Source organism: Syngnathus leptorhynchus, chromosome 3 (assembly GCF_054491065.1).
Source record: "Syngnathus leptorhynchus isolate UIUO chromosome 3, UIUO_Slep, whole genome shotgun sequence".
Classification (NCBI taxonomy): domain Eukaryota; kingdom Metazoa; phylum Chordata; class Actinopteri; order Syngnathiformes; family Syngnathidae; genus Syngnathus; species Syngnathus leptorhynchus.
This window is the reverse complement of record NC_141197.1, coordinates 13,962,550-13,990,382: the sequence shown is the minus strand read 5'-3', so window position 1 is coordinate 13,990,382 and position 27,833 is coordinate 13,962,550. Positions and strand designations below refer to the sequence as shown.

Genomic DNA, 27,833 nt, shown 5'->3' with positions numbered 1-27,833 from the left:
TACTGGTTCAAGTACAAAAGCTTTAATTGCCCCTAATGAGTAGATTAGGATGTGGGCATGACAACATCCACCTGTTCATGTGCGTGAGGGTGGATGACACAGAGCGATTAGGGTCACAAAACAATTTCCTTCAGAGCTGCAACTAACAATTATTTTAATCATCCCAAAAAAATGTCTCTGATTTCCATATGATTGTTCAAAAACACAACATTATTAGACAGTAGCAAAAAGTTTTGCAAAATTCTATAACTAATCATACGTTTCACATTTACTATATGGCTTAAATTGGGAAGTCAAGCCTATCTTGGAATAAACCCTGGACTGGTCCCCAGTCAATCCACAAGGCATATATATCATGATCCTACATTTACAGTGGGCGATAATTCTGGCAGGGCCATAAACATGGCTCATGGTGGCCCCACCATCTAAATAGGTTTAATGTCGAATCTGAAGACAAATATTGACTCACACGTCACTGACTGCCAACTCAACCTAAGTTCCTGTATAGGGAAGTCTGTTAAAGTCGCCCATGACACTATCCGTGGAATCGAGAAGATGCAAATTGAAGATGTGGTCCTTAACTAAAAATGCAATGTGGCCAACATCTCTGAGATTGAGTCTGGGACATGCAACAAGCTGAACTCTGACCCCAAAACAGCATTGCAAAATATCACCATTTAAATGAACAAAAGTTATTTTGCTAGAAATTGCAGCTCAAAGACTCAATACTCAATTCTCTCTCGAGTAGATTTAAATCAATGGTATCAACGTATCGCTGTGATTTTTAGATTTTGGTGCAAAACAAAAATCAGGGCGACCATTTGCTGAGTAGAAGCCAAAGGTTTGTAATAAAGGTCTTCACAAGGGATCTGCAAATCACAGCAATAGAGAAAATAAACCCGATGTTAGACTTCGGTCATATTTAGTCCCACTTGGGTGCGACGTTCACTTCCTGCTCTCTATTCATGTGCTCACATTCTCCACTCCACGGGGCGAAGCCCACCCGGCCTGCCCTGTGAACCAGGCCGGCAGCCTCCCATCACGACACCGACCCGGGTCGACACGTCGTCGGGTGCCGACCGTGCCTTACTCCCGCTGTCACGGGACAACAACCAGCGGGATGTCGGTGCAAGTTCACCGGCTAGTCATGCAACAATGACACCTCTTTTAATTCTAATCAACTTCAAATTGAAAATCTAAACTAACAGGGGCCTTCAATTCGTTTAACACATCACCGGCGCGGCCATAAGCGAACGCCTGAAGCGGGGGAGAGGAGCCCCCGGTAACAGCGCTCTCTCGCCGCTTTGTCCCACGGAGGAAAATGGATTGCTCCAAAAAAAACAAACGGCTCCAGTCTTACCTTTCTCCCCAACGCCGTCCCCGAGTAGAAGTAGTAGGCTATCCCCAGCACCCAAAGCACCGCAAAACATAACAATATCCTCGATTTCCTCCGCATGGCTCCTCGTCTCGTCTCGTCTGCCTACCGAGTGCTCAGTGGCTCGGCTTCACTGGTGGCGGCGGTGTTGAGGAGGTGGGGGCTCGTCACGGTCTGTAGTGTCCGCGCAAGTCGCTGCGCCGCTCGGTCCACGGATCCTCAAGTCCACCGGGGAGGGAGCAGAAAGCAGCTAGCCAAAATTCAGCAACGGGGGTTAGAGGGCAAAGGCTAACCCGCTATAATCCAATCAAAGGTCGGATCGCGTCGTTGTGGAGGAGGACTCTGTACTGCTAGCGAGTCAAGGAGGGGGGCGTATAGTGATAAAGTTGAAAAGCAAGGGCGATCGTTGGAGAAAATGGTTTTATAGTGCGCGTTTCCAGTTGCAGCTCTTGCAGCAGCGAGTGAGAGAACGAGCGGGCGGGCGGGCGAGATGATGTGTGCAAGCGTGTGTGCTACAGGCTGACTGCTGTACTCTAAGAGTCCGCTAGGGGTGCTAGAGACACGTTGGCAGCAATTCAGATTTTATCTTCCTCCAGTAAATAAAAAAAAAAAGGTTAATAATATTCCATTTGTGGAATGTGAATTGATCAGAAAAAAATACAAGCGTTTTTAATATCCGGGGGAGCCATTTTGCTTTATGCTGGCATTTAACTGTTGACTGAAAATTGAGAATTTACTGCAGGAATGCAATGACTTCAAATTTGTCTCTGTTCCATCCGGGAAAAAAAAAAAAAAAAACTCAAAGCATGAAGCTGCCACCATGCTTCATGTTGTTGTTCCCATGATGTCGCAATGTTGCTTTTACTGAGCTCACCGATAAGCACCTCTGCTAGTTTATCCCGATTTTTGTTTGCATTTCTGAAATCCCAACTGCAGACAGGGCCTAATCAGTTTACAGTTCTCTTTCTTCTCAGTCCAAACGCAAAGTAATCTCATATACGCAAATCACTTTTTAATAGGTAATTTCAGTCATACAGATCATCTCTTATAAAATCCTTTGATGGGTTTAGCATTGATGTGGAATAAATATGAGCTATTCACAGAAATGCTGCATCTGCAACAGTTTCATTTGCAGAATTGTGCAGGGAATCCCAAAAATTGATGAGCTTGGCAGCATGGGAGTCAGCGCTTACGGTTATTGTGCTACAACAGCACAAAATACTCCAGCTTCAGCTTTAATCAATGCATCCTTGAAGGGGGGCTGTTATTACGAAAAAAAAAAAAAAAAAAAAGGCATTATGGTTCTGACGCGATCCATCAAGTTGACTAAGATTATAGTCATCCCTGTGATTCATTTCAACACCGCTACAGCTCCATTAGCAAATGAAAAAAGCAGTTTATCTTTTTTTTTTTTTGGCTTCTACTTGAAATTGCTCAGTAAAAAAAACACTTGTTCATAAAAAATATGTCATTGGAGATGCTCGAAAATGAACATTTGCAGTAAATTTTACTGCACCCAGGAATATGCACAAGTCCAAAAAAACAACAACAATAACACTCTTTTATACATGATCTGAGTGAATATGTCAAAATAAACACACCCAGATCTTTGAATGCCTATGACACAATTGCTGCGTAATACATAATGATCCCAATTTCAAACAGTGTATTTGTCCTCTCCTTGTCTTTGGGGTTTGTGGTAGTGGTTGTAGCTACTGTAGAGTTCATGAAACACCTCACGGACTCCGCTCTGCAAGCCTGCTGTTAGGAACTTGATATCTTTCTCCAGGCACATGTCCAGTATGTGGTAGATTCCCTCTGTGAGATGCAGCTTGATGTCTGGCCGTAAAGTAACCTGAAGACGTAAGAATACGATTTCTAGTCGAAGAAATTGAACAAAAGGCAAGCCTTGGCTCGGTCAATTAAAGTTTGACCTTGAAAAACCAGCTTCAAAATTTACATGCTACACTGACGTAGAGTACTGAAAAGAAAGTCTCTGTTGTCACGGCAACCTACTTTACTGCTCTATAATTTGAATTGACCATCCAGGTGAGCTCTCATGATGCGTTAGCATTAGCATCAGGGCAAAAGTACAATATTGAAAATATCCCAACATAATCGGAAAATGTATATTTCAAGGTATGATGTTCTAATTTGTGGCCCACACGAGTTATGTGAAGGTTTACAATTGTCAAAGCAACATGCATATCAAGTTTACAAATCTCAGAAAAGAAAAACGTGACCCAAAGTCGGTGGTTGAAAGGAGAAATGAATAGGTGCAATGCATCTACTATATGTCAAAGAGAAAAAACATTCAACGGCCAGGAAGGGACTAATGATGAGGGATGTCATTTGCAGAACATCGAAAGCTTTTAAATGGCAATACGTTGACGTCAATGCCGCCATTGACGGCGAGATACCGTTTGTCAAAGGTTAACTGGAGGGCTGGCAGAAAATGAGCTGCAAATAAAATGGCTTTCAAAAGCAGTTGTTTTTCCCATTTGTCTGTCCCCCCACTTTATTCATTATGAGCTCTGTCTCAAGATAGATCTGATTTGTTTTTGACAACTAGGTTCATTTGCATCCTGGTGTGAAGTCACATTTTTTAATTCGATTTCTAAAATAACGCCGCCTTTATAAATAAACGATGTGCTTGTCCGTTGCGGTCTGCTTCTTGGAAAGTTTCATGCGTGTCTCAAATCATCAGAGTCAAGGCTAAATTACACTTGACTTGCATAAAGTTGTCGCTTTTAAAAAAAAAAGTCAAATTTGCAGCACACATTACAGTGTTTAATGATTTTAACTGGACCCCCTCCTCCTGCCTTTTCCATTCATTTGGTGGTCTCTTCCAAAAAGTGTTCATTCTGCTGAGTCAAGTAGGCGTCACATTAAATACAGTTTGGTCGTGGAGCGGAGCCATGTTCGCAAGCCAGACGTGACTCACCGTCCTTGAACCAACATCAAGCCAAAAGCTTGATTCCAGAACATGGAATTACAGTAATCCTGAGCCCCTTTCGCAAGGATTTGGGAAAATTTGAAACAGCGCTGACAGAAACATTTCCTCGACTCTTCTTCTTAGCGTCGGAATCTCACAACCCTGCTGAATGTTAATGTGAGCCAACTGGGCGACGTCGCTGGATCGCCCGAGATACCGCTGCCTCATTCGTGTGTGTGTGTGTGTGTGTCATAGAAAAACATTTGACACAGACGACAGATGCTTTTGGATTGGCGACTATGTATGACTGCCTGTGACGTTAAAGCTCATTTCCAATGCTAATATTTGGAAAAAAATAAATCACAGAGAATCATTCAAGTGTGTACCTTTTGCAATTCTGTGACGTATTGAGCCACCGTGAAGACAGACAGTGTGGTGACGTTCTCGGAGATGGCGGCAATGTGTGTGTACATCCTCTCGACCAGCCGGGCGCACTGCAGGTACACTTCGTTTTCCCCACCTGCAAAACACACGTCCACATGATTTATTAACCTTGCGAGTCAATACATGAACTAAAAATGCGATAAAAACAAGCTAAAATGTCTCCAAAGCAAAGTCATAAATTAAAAGTCAGGGCGAAATAGGGTTAATAAAAAAAGCCGATAAGGGGTTTGTGGAAAATGAATCCAGGACGAATAAAACGTATTTGGTTCACCAGACGTTCTGCTGGGAACTTTAGAGCGGCTTGTCAGCATTTTGTTGTGATTTGAGTCCTTTCAAATATATTCCAAGTGTCTAAGTTTAATTTGTGTTATATATCATCATGTCCCACAGCTAGTGCTGACAGGCTCGAGTCAGACACTTAATATTGTTGTCGTAATGTTCTTAAAATACGTAATATTTTTCTTCGTGCCTTTCAACCACATGTAAAACAGGTTTAAGGTCTCTGAGAAGCAACTTTTTGGACACTTGTGAGAGTGAAGTTTATAGTGTTTGCTCTTTGTGATATCCCAGAAAATTGCCTCTTTAGAGTTAGAATGGGAAAATGCACATTTGATCTGCCTTTGCCTTGCAGGCAAACCCAGCCAAGTAGGATATTGCCACAATAGTGTGTGCTTTCATATTAAGGCAGTTATTGTCAAAGTGGTGCGTTGGTTCCCTCTAGTGGTATGCAAAGAAATAACAAGTACAGTTCTTTTGTATTTCACTTTTCATTTACATGCATTCAGTTACTGTGAACTGTGTGCTTTATTTTAATCATAGTTGGAGATTATAATGTACTCTTAGGTTTTGTCATGAGCTTAGAATGTTTTTTTTTTTTTTTTTAACACCTGTACTTGAATTTTTTAAAAATACCAGAGAGGAGAGTCACAATAGGCCTTCCAAATCTCCAATTTTCCAAGTAGATAAAAATATAATCTGTGCTCAGACAACAGTCAGATTCATTTGATGAAAAACGTACCCGTATCAGCGGGTCCTCTCTGTCGACCTTCCTGCATGATGGAAGCCACTAGACGGTAAAAGACATTCAAGAATGATGGCGTAGCGTTCAGCATCACCTGAATACAGACAAGGGAAGGACAAAATGCTCGTACAAAAATGTCACACAAAGCAGCATAAAGAAAGAAACAGAAGAGCAATCGTTTCGAGGAATTGAAAAGAAAAAAAAAAACTGATGTCGTAGCTACATATCTGCCCTTTCCAGCATCATATGACTTATTCAAACTTGCAAAACCACATTTACAGATTTCAAGGAAGTGTGATCACGTTCGGAAGCACTCCTTTATGAAACCGAATTCTGCTCGGCAGTAGTAAGGCAGTCTTTAAGGAAGGAGTTCAAGCTTGGTTGAGCAAGGCAGTTGAGCGAGGCCCTGAGTGCCAGGTGATGACATCACCAACTCAAGTGGTTTCTATCAGTAAATGCCATCACTCCGACATCTCAAAACATTCTGACCTATACACCTCACCCACTTGAGCTCACTTTCGGTTCCACTTAACCTTCATTGTGCAGTCCAGTCACATGTTCCTCCTCTGTTCTCCTGCTTGCCCGCCTCAGACTCAAACCTTTTCTTCCCTTTCTGCATCACAACACTAACACACACAGCACTCTTCTGACAGTCTCCCTTGCTGCAGGCAGGCAGGCAGGTCTTTCAACTTTGAAAAAACATCTGATGTGACTTAGCAGGTTACTGCCTGCATTCATTCACTCCATCTGTACTGTTTATTACAAACAGGGAAATACTTCCCATAGCCACAAAACACCTGTACAAGAATTTGTGTTTAATCATCAATGTCACAAAAAAAAAGTATTCATACTGAAATGATAAAGATCCAAATTGAGTGAAATTGGATCATTTCCTGTTTGGGAATCTCAACGGTAAAAGTGACAGGAACAACACGGAGTTTATCGATGTGTATTTTTACACAGCTGAAAATGGAGGATACGTACTTGAGAATGACACTGGAGGGTAGCGAAAAGTGCCTCGTGAATAGCCAAGAACGCTGACTGGTAAACAAGTGCGCTCAGGTGTTCAAGCGGCACGGCCTGAAGCGCTCCGAGGACCAAGACGACGTGATGAGGGTTGGAGATTAGACCCTGGGCCTGGCGCAGCAGCGTCGTCATGGCTGTCACGGTAGGAATGGTGAAGGTTGCAGTCAAGCCCACGTCCTGACTGGAAGACCTGACAAGGAACTGGAACAAAAGTTGGATCGTTACAGGGATAAATAGATGATGTGGCATAAAAAAGACAAAAAAAAACCCCGTGCGTTGAATGACTGACTCTTTTAAAATCGGTCCAGATTGACCCCATTCAAAAAACTTAATTGTAGATGCGCTACCCAGTACACACAATTTGTATTTACACACATACGTGTTTGCTCCCCTGATTCAAAACCTGTTGGAGCTTCATTACATTTGGCTGCCAAGTCACTCCTAATGGCAGTCACATGTTCTTCTGGCAAGCCATCAGTGAATGATTACAAGATGAAAAGCCGCATACTACTACCGAGCTCTTGAGTTTCTCATATCCCGATTTTTTTTACCACGTAAGCATACTTTTGGACACGATACATGACAGAAATGTACATCCATTTATTTATTGGATATGGCTTACCACCATAGCAGACAGAATTTGTGGTGCGAGAAACCACAGAGCTTTGGAGCAAGGCTCAGGTAACTGACAGCAGGAGAGCAGCTTGGTGATGATGACAACAGCCAGCACTTCCTGGAGATGAGTCAATTGAGAGCAGAATGAGAGAACTGGCATTTTGTCCATTCTACACTCAGCTGTCACGGTACAAGTTATATTTGCACAAGTGTATGATGCCAAAAATAAATCCGCACGAAAGACACAAGAAACAACAATAATAAACGTACTGCTGAATTCATATCCGATCAGACAGCGTTTAAACTGAACATTATTCTTGGCCGCATTACAATCTTGAGGTGTACCTAATATTTTGACAGTGTCAAGGCTAACAAGGGTCACCTTGTAATTTCCAGAGTTGAGCGTGCAAGTATCTAAGCCATCTTTGATCATAGTCAGCAACATGTTGAACTGGTAGGGAGTGATGTTCTCCATCAGGTGGTGCAGCAGTTCCTGCGCAGCCGGCTCCAGCTCGCATGTGTCGGATGGAGAAAGCCACTGAGCTACAAAAAAAAAAAAAAAAAGCAAGAACATTTCAGTAGGTCAATAAAAAATAAATACTCGAATCAATCTCATAGATTACTTACCCGTCAAAACTTGATGGACATTTTGAATAATCTGAGCGTACAATTCATCCATCGCTTTTACTTTCTTTTCTTCTCCTTCCTCCTCCTTTTCTTCTGTCTTCATCACTGCCATGTAGAACGCTGACAAGAAATGTAACGATGAAACCAGAAAGTCCATGGGTCTGGCCGCGGAGTTCATTTCCTTCAAGATCTGCTGGCAGAAACCCTGATAGAGCGTCATGTGGCTCAGGGCGGTCCGGTCGTTGCCCTCGGCTGCTAAGGAGGCCAGCTCACACCGCAGCATGACCGTGACCGTGTCCACGACAAAGGCGGGACTGAGCGAGCAGGTGGAGTTCTTGCCGACCATCTGGGCCTTCAGGACCAACTCCACAACTGATCCCAGCGAGGATGTGGTTCTTGTAAGAATCTGGGCCAGAGTTTGATCTATTGTTTTACTCCTTCCCAGGTAAGAGGTCATGGCCTTGGAGGCGGCGACCAAGGACGCCAGGAGAAGATGAACGGACATGATGGAGCCTCCACAATTGGATGTGGTGTCCTTGCTGGTAAGAAATGAGACAATCCGGTCCAGATTGAGGCGTACGCTGCTGTTCCTGACCATAATTAAGTGGACCAAATTCACGATGAAGTCCTGCATGGCTTTCAATAAATCCAACCAATCAGAGCTGGCGGTGGAGCTGAATCGTCCTTTTTTGCTGTGCCAGAGCATCGAGGAGACGACGGCCTGCAGCAGAGCGCTGCCGTGAATGAACTTCAGAATGCCGTGAAAGTTTTGACCCTCCACGAGACACGCGAGTATCTTCAGCAGCTTCACTTGGAATCCTGTGCAGCAATATTCGGAATCTGGATCTACTGAATAAGAAGCGGTAGATGTGAGCATGAAGGCAAGGAGGAGGAAATTCGATAATAGATCCTCAGAATTGAGTCCATCTGCGTTTAGGCTTGATAAGATCGAGAGCAGGTCTACCAGCTCTTTGGTTTGAGCGTCACTCAAAATGACAAACACGTTCCCAGACAGTGAGGACACCGTCATATCTTCTATGATGCTCTGTTTCACGAAGGCGGACAAAACCTCCGTTTCATCCTTTTGGGCTTCGTGGTACTTCTCGAGCATTGGACAAACTTTCAAGGGATGCGCTGCTGTTAGAACCCCCAAAATCCTAAGCGAGAGCGAACCAACAGTGGCAGAGAACAGCGATGGCAACTCGGTCAGAACTGGGCTATGGATAAGCTGTGAAGATACGAGGGGGACGGAGAGTTGATCTGCGTTTCTGCCAGACTCCTTACTCAGCAACGTCGTGACCAGAACATCCGAGAAGCAGTTTAGGTCTTCCCTGTTCAGGTAAGGGGCCAGCAAGGGGAGGTTAGATGTGACAACGTACCAGTGAGCGACACGGTGGGAGCTGGAGTCCACGCTGCTCATCTGCCCGTCCCACATCTGATCATCTTGTGAACATAACTGGAGCTCATCTCTGGCTAAAATAAACTCGACTCCCCTGTTTAGGGACTCTGAGGTACTTGGATCGTTGAGTAAAGCTGAGTCCAACAGAACTTTCTTAATCTGTTGCAAGGTGAGTAGCTTGAGATACACAAAGCTGACGGGACTGTGAGTATGGAGACGTACAGAGTTGATCTCGCAATTTAGGAGATTGTCTATGTTCGTTAAGGCTGCGGCGTTGGAGTCGAGAGGTGCGTATTTGCTACAGTAGATTTGAAAGAGCGTGTCCACTTCGATCCAACTGTATCGGAGCAGAAGAAGCGCCTCTTGGATTTTCAGCTCCCGCAAAGACTTAAGTGCTTTTCGAGATTCTCCTTGGTCCTTTCCTGATTTTCTTTTCTTCTTTGCTTTCTGAACTGGAGTCGCGTTTGCTTTCTTGTTTTCCGGGGGTAAGAGTTGCAGCAGGTCGTTGAGAATCTTCTGCATCTCCTCCATCAGGCTTTGACCTTTTCGGACTAAGGGAAGAGGAGAGGCGTCGTCTAAAGTCTTCAGACTGAACAAAACGACGTGAAGGAGCTGGCTGAGATTGAAAAGATTCCCCGATGCAGCTTCTTGCTCCCGATTTATTTCCATCTTCTCCGCTTCTCCATCTTCCTTCACCAGGTCAGGCAAAACGTGTTTTCTCATTTTCTCCAGCACTAAGGAGCAAATCTCAAGGCCCTGCGAGGGAGGTGTGTCCAGAATGCTGGTTCTGAGCGAGGCGGCGACGCTGTCGCAAAGCAGAGGAGGTCGAACGTTGTCGAGAGATGGTCGACAGATCACCGAGAGGAGCTCAGAGAAGAAGCGAGGCAGCTGGCGGAGTTTGGTGTAAGTCTGAACTAGACTGCACAGCATCATCTGTTGGGGAATGGGGAAAAAAAAAAGTTCATTTGTGAGTCAATTAAGACGAGCTCATCGTTTTACCTGTCTGGCCCGTTGGACCCGTGTTTCCATACAGTCGGCATTAACCCAGGCTGAAGTTAGCAACTCGGCCAAGTCTGGTTCAAAAATCATGTGATTGAGATCCAGTAGCACTTTCAAACAGCGATACCATGCAGGGATGCTGAAATACAAAGATGTCGTTAAAGCGTATCATCACCGCTTGAAATCGAGAATTTGAAAATGAGTCATTTACCTAGGCTGGGCCTGAGTGAAGAGAATTTGTGCGAGGCTTTTGTAAAAGTTAAGCTGGACCTCTGCGTATCTTATTCTGTCAGCTGCCACATTATAAATATCTGCAGCCAGAGCATGGCTAAGGAGCGATTCCATCGCCAGTAAAGCCAGACTCCAACTTTGTGGCGAACAGGGAACATCGGAAGGGGACAAATCCAAAACGGGCAACAACTTTGCAAGATAATAGAAACACAGCATTCTCTGCTCTTCCTCATTTTCTGTTCTACATTTTCTGTAGCTTTCCAGAAAGAATTTCAAAAACAATGGCGCGGTGTTTGACTTGACTGAGTAAAGCAGTGGCGGCTCACAAGAACCTAATTTGCAAATTAAAGCATTGGCTGGCTTTAAGGGGCCTTTTGTTCCACTGGGTCCACGTTTGGAAGGTAGAAGCTCCTCTTTGTAGGATGCCAGTTGCTCGGCGGAGAAGAGCGATAAGTGAAGGATGGAGTCTATCCTGGCACGAACGTCTCTGCAGAGATGCTGGCGGAGATTCAAATGTGTGTGGGAAGGAGCGTACTCTGCCGATGTCAGCATGTGTCTCAGGACCAATAACGGCTGGACGAGCTGATTTGTTACCAAGGTGAAAATTCTGTTCGAATTGCCTTGTTGACGCTGAACTGATAAATAGGATGATAAAACTTGAAGCAACAACTCAAACAAATGAGATCCAGCGGTCCTTTTCTTCTGACTCTCCTCTAAGTCTAAGTTAGGGATCACTTCAGTTTGAGAGTCCAGGTCGCTCACAGTGTCTGTAATGAATTCCGATTGATGGGATCCTGAAGGCAAAGCTTCTTGAAGTTGATGGCAGGCGAAGGAGCAGAGTCTGACCAAGAGACTGACCATGAGTTCGTACTTGGTGGTGAAAACAGATGAGAGAGTCGAGGATGAGAGGATACCCTGGCACACACTCAGTAGGGTGGACACACCCACTGACAGCCTGGTGGGGGCGCTGGAACACTCCTCAAGGAGGTTGAGGAGCAACTTGAGGGGGGGGAAAATAAAAGTATGTTATCCACAGTGCCTTAATTGCTCTGAAAAGAACTAATTTACTAGAAATATATTTTGTCCGTGTGTGCCAAACTGTCTGATATGTCAGAACTGATTAAATGTTTTTTTTTTTTAAATCACACCTGTGCCATGTTGAGCCTCAAGCTGACCGTCTTGCCCTGCTTGAGAGCGACGTGAAGCTTCCGACTATGGAGAAAATCATCAAAGCAACTCCACAGGCCCTCTAGCACAGTTTGTGAGAACTCAATCTTCTTATTATACCAGCCTGTCAGACCATATGTGCACCAATCCAAAAGGACCTACAATAGAACAATACCAAACGGCACATGATCATTGAATATAACTGTACTTATATCTATTAAAGGGACTTTAATGCTGGGAAGTTGAAGAATGACTGGATCCAGGAAACCTACTTGTTCCTTGTTGGGCAGCAAGCACTGAGAGGAGATCCAGGCAAAGCGTGCTAGCTTTAACTTGTCCTCCCATGGAGTTTGAAAGCTCTTTAACTTCAGATGGATACCTGAGTAGATGGCAGCCATCGTTGCTGCTTCTCAAGCCTAATCAGAAGGATGGAAGTATTCAAACTGTGTACATTGTCATAGTGGCTTCAACGTTTGAAACACTTAATTGGAAAGGGAAAATCATTGTAACGTTTCCAAAAATAAAATGGATTTATTATTTATTTGATTTATTTTCCAGCTAATTATGGGAATCATTTACCCATTCAAATGATGTCAAACGTAGCTGAGGTTTCCAAAATAGACATACAGATGCAAATAAATAGCCTGTATAAGTCTATCCTCTTTCGGTGCAAAAGAAAATAAATATTTCGCTAAAGCAGTGGCGAGTTACTTCTTGGTTATAATGGTGGTCCCTTGGACAAAACCAGTGGAAACTTCCTGAGTTAGGATAACTAAATCCACGCATGCTATTAAGTGGCGGCTAGTCGCCTAGCATATGATGATAAAGACAACCTCAGTTAGTCTTAAAGTCCTCTTTTCGTCTGCGAGCAAAAAGAGCTAACTTTACCTTGCCACGTCGCCGTTAAAAAAAAAATCACAATAACACACACTTAAAGCAAATTAATCAATTGAATTTGTGACTTACACTAACACGTGCCTCCTGTTTTCACATCTGAATGACCTTTCAACTTCTACCCGACCTACTAGGCAAAAGTAGTCAAGTGTCAATAATGGCAACGATGGACAACGCTTTGGTTACATTTTCAGAATTAAAGTCCTCGGGAAGTTTTTTTTTTTACGATGATAATTTTTGTTTTAGGCCTTTTGTACTGTCAAAACAGTCTTTATGCTGTCATATTAAATACACGCATTCATCAGGAATAAAACTTACAAACTTACTTATAAAACTTTTTAGCAGCAGCAAAATGCTGTGACCATTGTAAAGGTCATTTTAGTATACACCATACCTATTTTAATTTCAAGGAATGACCATGTACATTTTTATGGTTTCCTTAAAAAGTAAAGTACGTCGAGGCGGGCTCAAATAATCGATCGATTGCTTTTGCCTAGTAAAGTTTGCTTATTACACGAGCAGCCATTGAATGTCCTGTCTTGTAGAAAGGAATCGTGTCGGCGTGTATTATATCGAGGGTCACCTTTCTAGTTCCCTGTGCTAAACGCTTCTGACTATCTTAGGAATGTTTAGTTTAGTTCAATATTCCTCCTTTCCTTTCGGATTTAACCTCAGCCACCAGGAAAGTGCGGTTCGACCCGAGTGTTGACAAATGCTAAACAGCAGATGACAGTGACAGGCGGGGTGTAGTTAACCTGAGAGATAAACGTCGTGGAACGGCTGTCAGAAGCAGATAAAGACGAACTCTTAACGGTTGAAACTCGACAATGTAGAGCAGAAAGACATTCCAAATGTGGCCGGTGATGCTGACGTGACTTGCGGAACGGATCGGGCATTTCTTCAACCTGGAATATATATTTTTTTTCTTCACCCATTTGTTGTTTCAACCGGACTACAATGCGATTTTTAATCCGCATGTCAATGTGTACAAACGGAGGACGCTTAAACAAGCCTCCGCAACACAGGACAATGTGGCTCGCTGTTTCTCCTGACACCCAGAGGAAGCGTACTCCGGCCGGGTCGAGAACTTCGGCTTCCCCGCCAACCGGCTTCCTTCACTCGTCTGTCGTGTCGGGTCTCTCCGGCAGAGATCTGTCTTCACTCCGCTCGTACGTCTTCGTCAAGACACGGACATCTTTATGCACTCCCGTTGCCTTTGCCAGTTCCTCGGTACCCTCCACATCCGAATCACTGAAGGGTCAGACCGACACCGAAACTGGACACACACCGTCCAATGTACCCCTGGAGGACGTCAGGAGGATTTTGAGACTGGCTCACCCGGAGAGATGGAAACTATCAAGTAAGAGATAGAGATACATAGGTAGATAGAAAAAGTCTCCACACCCCTTTTTCAGACACCAGGTGTTTGTGACATAGACGAGACCAAAAAAAATCCACATTAATGGGATTCATAACCTGCTAACAAATAATTTCATTGGACAGTAACAAAATCTCCCAAATGACTAAAGGTGTTATGCTGAATGAATGAATATAACAACATAGTAATAATGATGTAATAAAAGATCGGTCTGGTAAATACCAGTTGTCATTGAACAAGAAAAGGGATTGGTTGCTGTTGAGAATTTTGCCATTCAGGTCTTTGTTTTTACACTTTATAGTGTTTGAGTGAACAATGTAAAACCATTTGACAATATATCATGTTTCACTCATAGCTGCTGTGGGCTTCTTGACCATCTCCAGCGCCGTCACCATGTCGGCGCCGTTCCTCCTGGGTAGAGTGATTGACACAATCTATACAGCCGGAACGGACACGGAGGCCATGACGTCCTCCCTCACATCGCTGTGCCTCATGTTGACTGGTGTCTTCTTGTGCGGTGGAGCAGCCAACGCAGCTCGAGTCTACCTCATGCAGATTTCAGGTGAGTTGCAAATAGAAGACAGATTCTGGTAAAAAAAAAAAAAAAACTATTTGTCATATTTGGATCTTATGATTTTGAGTGACATTTTCCCGCAGGCCAACAGATTGTCCGCAATCTCCGCGCGTCCGTCTTCTCCTCCATCCTCAGACAGGAAGTGGCGTTTTTCGATATGAACAGGACGGGCGAGCTGATCAATCGCCTATCCGCAGATACGGCCGTAGTCGGACGCTCTATCACCGACAATCTGTCCGACGGCCTGAGAGCCTCGGCCCAGGCCGTCGCTGGCGTCAGTATGATGGTGAGTGGATCCCTCTGGATGGTTGCTCACTTCCAGAATATTTTAGTCATTGAAAAAGATATAAGATTACAGAATATTTTAGTCATTGCAAAACACTTTTTTTTCCCCCCAAGGCTTAAACACAGGAACCTTCTATTGAGCTTTAATCAGTGACAAGAGGTCAAACTTCATGCAGTCATGTTTAATCAGATTTTCCATTTCAAATTTGAAATGTAGTCTGGATCAAATGTTTCCTTTTGAACTTTAGTTCAAAAGCATGTAAGTTATTTTAAAATAAATGTTCTCCTCTCCTAAACATGGAACATTTGAGTTCTAATGACATCGTCTTTGTGTTAATTTCCACCAAAGATTTTAACTGACTACTTCCTCATTCACATATGACAAACAATTAAATTTTAACCTTGAATTATTATTTTTTTCCCTGTAAAATTCTGATTTTCTTGTGTTTCCACATAACACTTACCAGTAAAAGGTTTGAACACACTTCCCACACTATGAATGAGAAACCGTGTCCATAATTTGACTACTAGTCTATATTGTTCGGTTGTAAACTTAATGAAATTAAAGTTGACAATCTAATTAGCAAAGAAGCATTTGGCCATCTGCTGTTTGCTTCACATGTTTCCCGGAAGTCCCAGTGGCGTAAGATAGTAGAGTGGTGTGTCGACAGCAGTCTTGCTCTGCTTGTGCACGACAAGGAAGTAAATGAGGTTTGCATCTTTTGTTTGTACCTGTTGACAAACTGGTTTGTAGTAATTCTCCTAACAGTGCAAGGAAATGAGTCAAAAAGTCACTGCACCTCTGTCAAAACCCAAAGTCCCCCTTTTCAAACTCCTACTCTGGTTTTCCCGTCGATTACATTGAGTCTCAGTCCAAAAGTTATTCCTTGAAACAAATTGTATCACAAAGCCAAAAGTCAATCCGTATGCATCACCCGCTGCTTTCTCTCCTGCAGTTCTACGTCTCTCCCGGCCTGGCGAGCTTCATGCTCCTGATCGTGCCGCCTTTAGCCGGGGTGGCTGTGGTATACGGCCGATATCTTCGCTCCATTTCCAAACGCACGCAAGATGCGCTGGCCCAAGCTACACAGGTAAGGAACCTTTTTTTGACATCTTAAGTGAGGACAAAATGTAAAATATAATTTAAAAATATATATAAAATGTTCATTTACTATCAGTCGCCCTCTTGGAAATAAAAAAAAGCAGAACCAAAATGCTTGATTAAAAAAAAAAAAACTTTTTTGTTTCCTACGTTATGTAAAATCGTGCACGCTATCGTCATTCAAATGTTGGGAATGATCCTAAAGATTTTGTTTCTGCGTTCAGTTGGCGGAGGAGCGAATCAGCAACATGCGGACCGTCCGAGCCTTTGGTAAAGAACTGTCTGAAGTCGACACGTACACGCAAAAGACGGATCAGGTCCTCAAACTGGCGAAGAGCGAGGCCATACTACGTGCTGCCTTCTTTGGAGTGGTAAGAATGTGCAAAAAAAGTGGCCATCCTTTCAAAATAAAAGTCTAAAAGGCACCAATGTCCATCTACAGTCATACTTGTTAGTGTGGGGTTTTTTTTCCCCTGGAATCAATATCTCCATTAGCTTTTGACTATTAGCAACTGCCCATAATTGAATTCAGCAAATTAAATTTATATTCCAAAAGGAATTCAGTCGGCTATGTCTTTACTCTGATTAAATCAAATAAAAAACACCCATGATTGTGTTTATCCTCACCACTCGTAAATAATGACATTTCTGTGTGTTGTTGTGTTTCAGACTGGTCTCAGCGGTAACCTCATGATCCTGTCCGTGTTGTACAAAGGAGGCCTTCTAATGGCGAGCCAGCATATGACTGTTGGAGAACTTTCCTCATTCCTCATGTACACCTTCTGGGTTGGCATCAGCATCGCAGGTAGCACACGTTACCCAACTCATGCACGTTCATCCATGTTCTTGTTGGTTGTCACGTACCTGTGTTCCATGTGGCAGGTCTGAGTACCTTCTACTCCGAATTGATGAAGGGCTTCGGTGCAGGAACGAGACTGTGGGAGCTGTTGGACAGAAAACCAGAGTTCCCTCTTAATGGTCAGTATGGACATGCGTGAGTAAGAAACAGAGGTGTTATATAAAACCCATAATTCATTTTTATCGTAATAGCAAAGTAGGCTTTGACAGCATAAGAAAAAAATGAGGTCCAATAGACGTTATTGTGTCTTCTTGCTCATATTTTTGTTCAAAGCATAAAGTGCTTACTTAACTTGTTGATAGCCAACTTTACTTTGAAAACCTGTCGTGCAAATTTCAGGACAAATTGGAGGGGAGGAATTGATTTCTTCATTCTTTGTCCTCTACAGAAGGTCAAGTTCTTCCTCAACTGAAGGGCCGCTTGGAGTTTCGCGACGTCTCCTTTTCCTACCCGACCCGTAAAGATGCTCCCATCTTTCATCACCTCGATCTTCTGGTGCCGGCGGGAACAATCATGGCTGTGGTGGGATCGAGTGGATCCGGAAAATCAACTCTAGTATCGCTGCTGCTCAGGCTGTATGACTGCGACTCGGGTACGACTTGCTTGTTTTCTTTTTCTCTTAAAGTGGAGAAGGTGATGCTCTTGAGCTCAGTCTTCACCTCTCATAGGTATCATCACTGTGGACGGTTATGACATCAGAGACTTGAATCCCTACTGGCTCAGAAGTCAAATTGGAACTGTCAGCCAGGTAGAAGTTCAGATCTCAAAGCTGGTTTTGCAGAGAAGGCCATCATTGTTCTCGCTTTCTTGTCTCCCAGGAGCCGGTGCTGTTCTCCTGTTCCATTGGAGAAAACATAGCATATGGCGCTACAGAACCAGAAGCGGTGACCACAGAGGACATTTACAAGGCAGCCCGAGTAGCCAACGCATATGATTTCATCCAAGCTTTTCCCAAAGGCTTCGATACTGTGGTGGGGGAGAAAGGAGTGCTACTGTCAGGTGAGGTGGATCCTATCAATTTTCTTTAGCGCTTATCCAAGGAAATAGAAAATAATGAGGAAATTCTGTGAAACAAATTGGAATGAAACTGTAATTTACTAGCTTCACCACTAGGGTGGGTACTACAACTGTTATTTTGCTTCCATCCACCATGACACACAAACGCGAAAAATGATATCCACGGTTCATATCGGTTGTGGAAAGCCACAAATATTTTGCCCTTTAAGTCAATAGAACCTGGATTTGAGGAAATCTCTCACCTTTTGAGTGAATAAGGATTTTGTCTTTGTGTCCCAGGTGGTCAGAAGCAGAGGATAGCCATTGCAAGAGCTCTTCTTAAGGTCAGTGAAATGTTTTCTGGTTGAGCACACAGAGAATTGGACAAAGCTTTCACAACATTCCTCCTGACATACTAAACAAGTACTTTGATGGAATATTTGCATTCAATTTGGAATTTTCCCCTCATCAGAATCCAAAGATTTTGCTGTTGGACGAGGCCACCAGGTATGACAAAAGGCTGTTTTGTCGTGTTATTTCCCTGACAATGACTTAACGGAACTATTTTATTTCTCTTTATTCCGTTATTGTATTTACTAATCGTACAATGTCTCGTCCTCAGTGCACTGGATGCCGAAAACGAGTTCCTGGTGCAGGAGGCTTTGGAGCGACTCATGGAAGGTGGATCCTTTGTGTTTCTTCTTTCAAATTATCAACAATATATTGTCGTTTGACCTTAAAACAACACTTTCCAAACAAACCTTATTGACATTAGTGGTGTGTTTCTATTGTTGCTATGGCGACCCCCTGATCATCTGCTTTAGTTGTCGGTTTTAATATACGAGTGAACGAGCCTGGACAGTTATTGGTCTTGTTCTTTCATATCACAAAGACAGGGTGTGTAGACTTTTTATATTCACTCTACATATTTTTGGCACGTTTGATGATTTAACAAATATAAAATGAGTAAAAGGATGTCGTTAAAGGCAACTGTCTGTGTTATTCTCTTCCCATCCATAGGGAGGACTGTCATCATCATCGCTCACCGCCTCTCTACCATCCAGAACGCCAATGCGGTGGCAGTTCTGGACCAGCGCCGTGTGGCTGAATGCGGCCAGCACACGGAGCTGCTGGGAAACAGACAGGGATTGTTCCGAAAACTGATGGAGAAACAAGCTTTTCTGCAGGAGGAGCAAAAACGGGCCCTGAGTTAATTGTCAACAAATGGATGACAGAGAGGTGAGATTTATGGCTTGGGTGGACATTCGAGAGATAACGACGTGAGGAAAAAGCCCAAACAAATACTGACCCTTTTCTACCTTAGATCTGTCAAATATTATTCCCCCACTGAAGGAACAAAACTGCTCAGAGACACTGTGGTTTTTAAAATAACATTATGAATACAGTGTAATTCAGTTATAAATTACATTACATGTTAATGTATAAGCTGTGCAAAACACTTTTTTATAGAGGAAATCTGTAATATGACAGCACACTGATTATTCTTTTTTTTTTTTAGAACTACAGAAAATAGCAAAACATGTTAAGCACTGCTAGATGTAGATTTATGTTTTGTGTGTCTGTTTTGGTGGATGATTTAACTTGACGCTCACACGTAGAGTCTTTTTAGCGTGTATAGTGAAATTAAGCAGCTATATGTGGTGTTTATAGTGTTAGTCTTTTTTTTTATGAGCACGATTGATCCTCTAAACACGTGTCTTTCCTATAGTAATTATCATTCTATATTATTACACAAGTGCCATCTGGATTTGTATTGAGATGTACTTATTGAGATCTGATATTTTGCTACAGTCATTTACTTATTTAAGAAGAGACCACAATATAACACAATATATTTCAGGGGTCAAACTGTCGGCATTATCAAACCTTTGCCTGTTTTTTTGTTTTTTTTTTTCAGTAAGGCCTGCCACACACCAGAACAAATGTCCCTCAACTGTTGTGTTCTACTAGTTTCCTTGAGTCATGGACACGTTTTGCTGAGATTCAAAATCGGATGTGAACTGAATAATTATGAATCATATGAATCCTTTTCTAATATGTTCTTTAACCATAGAACTACAAATATTAGACCTCAAAATGGACAGTTGAGGGACATTACTGATATCGCTTATTTGATATCACGTCGTTGTCAGCTGCTCACGTGGATCGGAAATTTCACTAAAGGACGATGATTTGAAATGACAACTTGGATTCTAACATCTGCCTTTCACGTCGATGGTGCTTGAAAACATACGTGTATGTTACTGCTATGTATTTTATGGGTTTTTAAATGATCTATGTTATATTTTAAATCATGTCTTGCTAAATTATTATAGTTTTGTGTCAAAGAATAAAGTGGAATATGTGTAGAAAATTTGAAGGCTGTGTGACCTTTTTCATGAGGTGCTTTTAACATTACACTCTTCAAAAGAGAACAAAAAGTATGAAATAAAGTTGATCTCGTCTCTGTTTACTATTCCAACTACCCGACGACAGCATACTTTTATTTATTTTTTTAAATTGGACAGTTTATGTTGCTTATTAATCCTCCGACAGTTTGCTTTACCCTCGCAGGGAGAATCTGTTGCCTTCTTCATGACTATCTTGACTACAAAAAAAAAAAAAAACGCTTACAAAATAGAGCGTGGTTCCAGCCCCCCCCCCCCCCCCCCCCCCGATAACTATTTATCTCCTCTTGTACTCTCTGTGTGTCCTCATAAGTCTACAGGGAGGCTAACAAACCTCACAAAAACACCCAATAAGTCCGTCAGCTGCCATCGTCACATATCCACTGACACACAACACTTCTTCTCCTGGACACCTGCTGCACACACATACACACACACACACAAGCACACACTTTCACATGCTGTGTCTCTCCGCCCCCTCGCCCAATCCAACCTCCCCTCCCCTCTGCAGCCGGTGCGGCAACTTACATTTTAGGCCTTTCGCAGGGGCGCGCATCGGAAATGGCAGACGACCAGTCCGTTAAAGTAGCTCAGCCCCTTGCCATCTCCCTCCCACAGCACATTCATGCACGCTCACTACTTTCAACGAGCACCCAATGAGGTGTCTCCCTATTTTCACACATCCTCCTTTCCAAAAATTCATGGACAGTTTTTTTTTTTTCATCATCTTGCCTCGCCTTCTTCCGAGTCTCTCTTTTTTTTTTTCCTTAGAATACCAATGACCATTTGCATTTATTTTAAACTACATCGTCATCTTTTTCCTTTAATCCAAAAGTCTAAAAAAAAAAATTATAGTTCAAGCAACATTTGCAAGAATTTTTTTTTCTATATTGCTTGTCCTTTTTAGGATTGCTGGTGAGTTGGAGCTCATCCCCAGCTGCCTTAAGGAGAGAGTTACATTTTGGACTGGTCCCCAGTCAATAATAGCAAAGCACATATAGACAAACAAGCATTCACACTCACACCAATGGACAATTTCGTGTCTTCAATAAGAGGAGCTACAAAAAACAAAAATATGCAAGCACAGCAAGAACATATAATCTACACACAAGGAAGCCTGAGCCGAGATTCAAAACTCGTACACCATGCTGCCACAAGTGACACAATTATCAGTTATGTGCATAGCAAGAATAGTTTGTTTTAGCATGGGACACATTATTGCGTCATTTACATGACCTTTATCTCAAATCATCTTTGTCTATTGAAATGAATAGAAATGTGGAACCTCCTAACCATGCTTTAATTCAGTGGACTGCGGGGCTCATAAATTGTCGATACACGAAACTGATAATGAGACAGAAAACAGTTGCAACTACACGACAATATTTGTCATTTTTTACAGAGGACAAAGAATATATGCATGCGAGTATCGTTATAGTCTGTAAGTGTTGCCGCGCCATTTGTGTTCAAATAGGAGATGTTCAAAGGTTTATCATGAAACTACGATGTGAGTTTTGTTAGCTCGACTATTGCATTCTGCACTGTGTGTTAGTGTTGGTCTTGCAGACTTTTGTAAGACATCATTTTGCGGACTGTTTAATAACACAACATGTCATTATGTATTTTTTTCCAGTAAACTTCAACTGGGAATGGAAATCAATAGCAAGGACTTGCCTTCTTTTTTGAAGAACTGTTCACTATTTGTCAAACTGTTGCCTCTTGTGACTTTTACTGTGATCAACTTGTAAGAAACTCAAAGTTAGCATCGTAAATAAATCTGATGGGTCTGTCTCAAGGTTTCACAATTGACGATGAATAACTAATTTGCTACTTATATAATGCCAAGGTCGTGAACGCTGAAAATGTTTGTGCTTGTATTACATTACAGGCTAAAGATCCTATTGTGCTAACTATGCTGCTAACTGAATTCCCAACATACATTTGATGACTATTTCCGTTCCATTACAAAGTGCTTCTACTGATTTGCTATCTGTCTCTTCAATTCTATACCGAGCCATCGTTATATGTGCGAACGCTTCATACTTTTTATTCTCGAATTGCCAAATTCTGATCAGTCTTATTTTGCTTCTGGCTATGCGAGCCCTCCCACCCTCCTAAGTCCCTAGAGTTTATTTTAACCTCCTTGGCTGCTCCTCTTTCACTTCTTGTGGCCGGCCACTCGCACCTGCCTCACTCACACACATGTGTGCCGCATGCATGTATACACACTGTATTGCCTTTCCAGCCTTCTTTTATGCACAAACACGGAGGAGTTAAAATTAATCTAAGCGCTCCTGTGATGGAGACAGATAAGGTTCCCTTCCTTATTTATTCAATTAATCTCAGATAGATTTAATGTCTGTGGCCAACTGGCCGTTATAGACGATTGAGGATTTGAAGATGATCATGATATTAGGCAATATTGTAAATTGTTAGTGCATGCATTTATCTCTCATCAATTCATGCTCTGACTATAGTTTGAAAAAAACAAAGTCATTTTGAAAGGACCAAAGTGCTAAAAATATAATCATGTATAAAAGAGCAATATTGCATGTACAGAAGAATTCAAAGTATGCCCCGAAAAAAAAAGCACAGGTTCCATTTGAAAGGTTTCTGTCTTTTACATCATGATTATAATGCTGGTTGTTTTGAACCCAACCGACTGACCTTCCAGTTCTTTGGGCTGGGGCCTAAATGTGTTCAGATGAGAGAAGCATTTTCCCATTTTAAGGCTACGTGAGGCCTACTAGCAGCAGATCTCTAACCGTGCTTGGTAGCAACTGCCATCTCCCCCTGGAAACCCCACCCCACTACCACCAGCAGCACCCCCAGGGGTCCGTGTACTCCTTATACGGCCCTGAGGAGTGCCCGCAAGCCTCTACGGGAGGTCAAACCGACGGCTCCAAATATGGCAGGCGCTTCTCTCTGTCGCGGGGACGCGCCGCCTTGTCACTCATGAGCTCCCTGAAACCTGATGGATGGCCGTCACAGACTCTATACCCCACACACCCGAGTCCCCCCTCCCTAACCCCCATGCCCTGGAAGCATCCAAATATGGTAGAGGCCCGGGGTGGGTACCTTTGTGAATGGTGGAGGTTGTGTATATAAGCTGACCTGGCAGCAGAGAGGACCGTAGCTGGTTCAGCAACAGCATTGGTTGGGTCATTCTCTCCGAGCCGCAGACACTCTCCTAAGGTAAGATGCTGGGACTCCTCGGGGGCCACACATCCGGGATGGGAGAGGGACACACTTGGGATAGAAACCACTTTGGAACTAACAGTAGAGGGGAAAGGGAAATAGAAATTCAATGGTCATTTTGTATCATCTTGTTTTAGAGAAGAAGGATATTTACGAGACGCGACCAGCCGAAAGTCACGACAAAATTTATACTAACAACCAACTTTGAATTCAAATGTACTTTTGAGTTTGACAATATTAGCCCATTCAACCATTACAAAACTGGAAGAAAGCAGAGTCATAGATGTTGAGATATCGATTTGGGTGTTTTGATATATAGAATTCGTGTAGACCTTGTGTGTGACTGGTATTCAGTCCAAAGTGTAGTCCGCCTTCGCTCAAATTCAGCTGGGATAGGTTGTAGCGTCCCGCAACCTTTAACGGGATATGCAGTCGAGAAAACGAATGGAGGGGATAATTAGTATATTGACTAATTCATTAGACATACAACTGTAAAGTATCTTTCAGCAATTATGGCATTTGCTCAGTTTTAGGTATCTGTACCTGAAAAAATAACGTGTCCAATGTTTTTTTTTTTTATTTAAATGTATTGTTTCCTCAGTTTAAAGCCAAAAATAAGATAATATTGACACCAGTTATCTATCTAGTGTCAAATATTGAGCAAAAAAGTACATTTTCAATTTAAATGGTGTCGGCTTAGTTTAAGCTAAAATTGAAACTGGTTATTTAATCAAAATGTATTCATATTGTCTTTTTTTATAGCTGAAAGCCAAAAATAAGATACTGACTCCAATCAATATTAGCTAACTAATACTGAATGTTATTAGGCAATAAAGTCAAGATTTCCACATTTAACCTTAAAATGACACAACTTTCTAACTTTATCACAAACAAAATGCTGTTTTTAACATTGTAAATATAATTAGGTGTTTCTATTTTTTAAGTTCACGTCATACAAATTGTATTGATTAGTACGTAGTGGTAAAATTTCTAATATAAATTTTATTTAGCGCATTAATCTAAACAAAACTTGCTTGGACTAGCTGTTGTTACCTTCACATATACTACTTTGTGTATTTTCGTGTTAAGACTGACCTTAATCGACGTTTTTCGCCCGCAGAAGCCAACATGTGTGACGACGATGAGACTACCGCCCTTGTGTGCGACAACGGCTCCGGCCTGGTGAAGGCTGGCTTCGCCGGAGACGATGCCCCCAGGGCCGTGTTCCCCTCCATCGTTGGCCGTCCCCGTCACCAGGTAAGCGGGGCCAAAGCCATTAAGCAGCCTTCATATTGACACAATATTAAATCGTCCAGTATATAGGAAAATGTGAGTGTCTAAATAATTCGGTTAACAATCATTTCGGAAATGTAGCAATTTAAAGGTTGACACGTTAATTGGACACGCCTCCCTACGAGCAGGTAAATCACGTGACTTATCCCACCCAATCAAGAACAAACAGAAAATCATAATCATTTGACTTTATTTTCAATCATAAACATTCTTGTCATATATTACACTCATTTCCATACACATCTACTATAATTATTATCAGCTATTTCCCTTTTGATTAGGAAAACACCGTCCTTTTAAAGTTTGAGTGCGCTATTTTGTACTTGTAAGGTGAGGCGTGCTGGGCGTGGTCATACAATCCTTTACTGCCCCGGTGTGGTATTTGCCTCCTTGAGATAAAATTAGTCCCAGATGAGGTCAACTGCGTCGTTATTTGGCACCTTTGTGCAATGATCACCATGAGAGTAATCCATTAAGAGCAAGGTCATTTTGTTTCCATACCCCGTACAGACGTAAGTTTTCATTACCCATTCTTCTCTCCATTTCAGGGTGTCATGGTCGGTATGGGTCAGAAGGACTCCTACGTCGGCGACGAGGCCCAGAGCAAGAGAGGTATCCTGACCCTCAAGTACCCCATTGAGCACGGCATCATCACCAACTGGGACGACATGGAGAAGATCTGGCACCACACCTTCTACAACGAGCTGAGAGTGGCCCCCGAGGAGCACCCCACCCTGCTCACTGAGGCCCCCCTTAACCCCAAGGCCAACAGGGAGAAGATGACCCAGATCATGTTTGAGACCTTCAACGTCCCCGCCATGTATGTGGCCATCCAGGCTGTGCTGTCCCTCTACGCTTCCGGCCGTACCACCGGTGAGACTGACGACGACACAATCCACAATGCGCAAAACATAAGAAGCAATTCATTTGCGGAACATGTAAGCTGCAAAAATTTTTATTGGAGGCATTTTACGCGCGTCTTTTACGCACATTCTTCTGTGACTCTCATACATTTTATACATATTTAAGAGCATTTATAAAAAGCGGTAGAATCCTATTTAATTGCATATGCATCATTTATACGACACCAATTTACGCGCATCTTTTACGCACGACTTTTACGCACCTGTACGGCGACTCACGCGTTCGTTATACGTATTCAAGAGCCCCAATATGTAAACACCTTGCACCCTCTGCCTCCTTTTAGGTATTGTGCTGGATGCTGGTGATGGTGTGACCCACAACGTCCCCGTCTATGAGGGTTACGCTCTGCCCCACGCCATCATGCGTCTGGACTTGGCTGGTCGCGATCTTACCGACTACTTGATGAAGATCCTGACCGAGCGTGGCTACTCTTTCGTCACCACCGGTAAGCCCCGATAACGACTAAAACAAAAATAATAAATTGTGCTGGGAATCAGTTGTTTAATTTGCTCCAATTTTACCCACTCGACAGCTGAGCGTGAGATCGTGCGTGACATCAAGGAAAAGCTGTGCTACGTGGCTCTGGACTTTGAGAACGAGATGGCCACCGCTGCCTCCTCCTCCTCCCTGGAGAAGAGCTACGAGCTTCCCGACGGTCAGGTCATCACCATCGGTAACGAGAGGTTCCGTTGCCCCGAGACCCTTTTCCAGCCTTCCTTCATTGGTGCGTTTTCGAAGCAAATACGGTTCCTCTTCCCCGCGCACTTGCGCATCCTGCAAGTCCTTACACTTGTCCTCACTACTTCCACAAGGTATGGAGTCTGCCGGTATTCACGAGACCGCCTACAACAGCATCATGAAGTGCGACATTGACATCCGTAAGGACCTGTACGCCAACAATGTGCTCTCCGGTGGTACCACCATGTACCCTGGTATTGCTGACCGTATGCAGAAGGAAATCACCGCCCTGGCCCCCAGCACCATGAAGATCAAGGTATGAGGAATAATTCCATTTGATAAACGTACTGCATATCTCTTGCTATGCACATTCTTAACCTTGATAATATTCTTTTCGTGCAAAAAAAAAAAATAATTGGCCACGCCCACTAGGTTGTTGTAAGACAAAAATAAAATGTATTGCACATAGTTGGGTAAAATATATACCCTCAAATCATAAAAACAAAGACTCACAGATAAAAATAAGGTTTAGAGTTATGCTGTACAGTCCTTAAAAATGTAAAAGTAGAAAGAATACTGTACATAAGAAGTCAAATATCTTCTGTATAAGACTTAAGATGTATGCATACAGGCTTCATTCCTTGCTTTGATCGTTTTTCTGTTTCCAAATGTATTTTTATTTTTATTTAAATTCAGTAAGTCCTTAATGTACCACTAGTTGTAACCAGTAACCTTACTTTACTAGACAACAACTGTACGGTACTCCAAAAACACAGTGATGATTTTAGTATCATTATTTCTCTCTATTAAAAATAGTTTAAATAATTCTACTACGCAGTAAATTGGATGATGCGTTCGGTGCCGACCCGTTACTGACCGACTCTCTCCCACCTTCTCCAGATCATTGCTCCCCCTGAGAGGAAGTACTCCGTCTGGATCGGTGGCTCCATCCTGGCTTCCCTGTCCACCTTCCAGCAGATGTGGATCTCCAAGCAGGAGTACGATGAGGCAGGCCCCAGCATTGTCCACAGGAAGTGCTTCTAAATCCCTCGTCTGCCCCGGCTTCTCCATCCTCTCCGCCACCAGCTTTGCGGAATTCAAGCGAGGGAGAGAAGCAGGAGAATCAACCTCTGCGGCACTGCAACATTCTGCTGTCAATGGACTGTCTGTCTGTGCTGTTGACATTCTTAACTATGCACTGTTTCAACAAATGTGCATATTTTATTGCTGTCTGTTGCCTGTGTTGTACGGAGAAAGGCTGTAAAAAAAAAAAAACACCACTGAACCATGCATCCAACCAAAAAATCACTTTAATAAAAAAATAACAACAACAACATGTTGCCCAACACATGTGAATGTAAGTGTATATACATATTAATAATTTATTAAAGTCCATTATTTGGTA

General features: G+C 42.8%; 4 protein-coding genes and 1 long non-coding RNA gene across 9 annotated transcripts in view; 2 read left to right on the top strand and 3 right to left on the bottom strand.

The window, feature by feature from the left end:
* galnt2 (UDP-N-acetyl-alpha-D-galactosamine:polypeptide N-acetylgalactosaminyltransferase 2) overlaps window positions 1–1,889 on the bottom strand; it is a 31,015-nt gene extending 29,126 nt beyond the window's left edge. For both annotated transcript variants that reach the window (XM_085907000.1, XM_085907001.1), the window contains exon 1: window positions 1,361–1,889. In XM_085907000.1, coding sequence (XP_085763126.1) covers window positions 1,361–1,456 — 96 coding nt within the window. In that variant the 5' untranslated portion in view covers window positions 1,457–1,889. The remainder of the gene's footprint in view (window positions 1–1,360) is intronic.
* A 483-nt stretch (window positions 1,890–2,372) lies between these two features.
* Window positions 2,373–14,060, bottom strand: urb2 (URB2 ribosome biogenesis homolog). Of its 3 annotated transcripts, none has more exons than XM_085907278.1 (12): window positions 12,806–14,060; window positions 12,112–12,255; window positions 11,821–11,997; window positions 10,653–11,671; window positions 10,442–10,580; window positions 8,044–10,375; window positions 7,799–7,959; window positions 7,424–7,534; window positions 6,760–7,002; window positions 5,773–5,869; window positions 4,697–4,830; window positions 2,373–3,230 (listed from the first exon to the last, which is right to left on the bottom strand). In XM_085907278.1, exons 2-12 carry the CDS (start codon window positions 12,235–12,237, stop codon window positions 3,033–3,035), a joined length of 4,737 nt encoding a protein of 1,578 aa, XP_085763404.1. In that variant the 5' UTR covers window positions 12,238–12,255; window positions 12,806–14,060; the 3' UTR covers window positions 2,373–3,032. The 3 variants fall into 3 exon arrangements, with proteins under 3 accessions (XP_085763404.1, XP_085763405.1, XP_085763407.1); XM_085907279.1 differs by having other exon boundaries at window positions 12,728–12,807; XM_085907281.1 differs by lacking the exon at window positions 12,806–14,060 and adding an exon at window positions 12,419–12,721.
* Window positions 13,248–20,292, top strand: abcb10 (ATP-binding cassette, sub-family B (MDR/TAP), member 10). 2 transcript variants are annotated; one of them, XM_085907283.1, is made up of 15 exons: window positions 13,248–14,093; window positions 14,467–14,673; window positions 14,769–14,971; window positions 15,927–16,061; window positions 16,297–16,443; window positions 16,742–16,877; window positions 16,955–17,050; window positions 17,320–17,523; window positions 17,600–17,679; window positions 17,750–17,930; window positions 18,228–18,271; window positions 18,400–18,434; window positions 18,550–18,608; window positions 18,948–19,166; window positions 19,846–20,292. In XM_085907283.1, the coding sequence occupies exons 1-14, from the start codon at window positions 13,691–13,693 to the stop codon at window positions 19,139–19,141; spliced, it is 2,124 nt and encodes a 707-aa protein (XP_085763409.1). In that variant the 5' UTR covers window positions 13,248–13,690; the 3' UTR covers window positions 19,142–19,166; window positions 19,846–20,292. The 2 variants fall into 2 exon arrangements, with proteins under 2 accessions (XP_085763409.1, XP_085763408.1); XM_085907282.1 differs by having other exon boundaries at window positions 18,948–20,292.
* Window positions 14,267–24,948, bottom strand: LOC147059401 (uncharacterized). Its single transcript, XR_015065622.1, has 6 exons — window positions 24,629–24,948; window positions 23,866–23,947; window positions 23,450–23,608; window positions 18,191–18,287; window positions 16,937–17,016; window positions 14,267–14,698 (listed from the first exon to the last, which is right to left on the bottom strand). It is a non-coding gene; the product is annotated as an uncharacterized LOC147059401 (long non-coding RNA).
* Window positions 23,381–27,833, top strand: LOC147059400 (actin, alpha skeletal muscle A). The gene is made up of 7 exons (XM_085907284.1): window positions 23,381–23,530; window positions 24,654–24,790; window positions 25,375–25,699; window positions 26,034–26,195; window positions 26,283–26,474; window positions 26,563–26,744; window positions 27,329–27,833. Exons 2-7 carry the CDS (start codon window positions 24,662–24,664, stop codon window positions 27,470–27,472), a joined length of 1,134 nt encoding a protein of 377 aa, XP_085763410.1. The 5' UTR covers window positions 23,381–23,530; window positions 24,654–24,661; the 3' UTR covers window positions 27,473–27,833.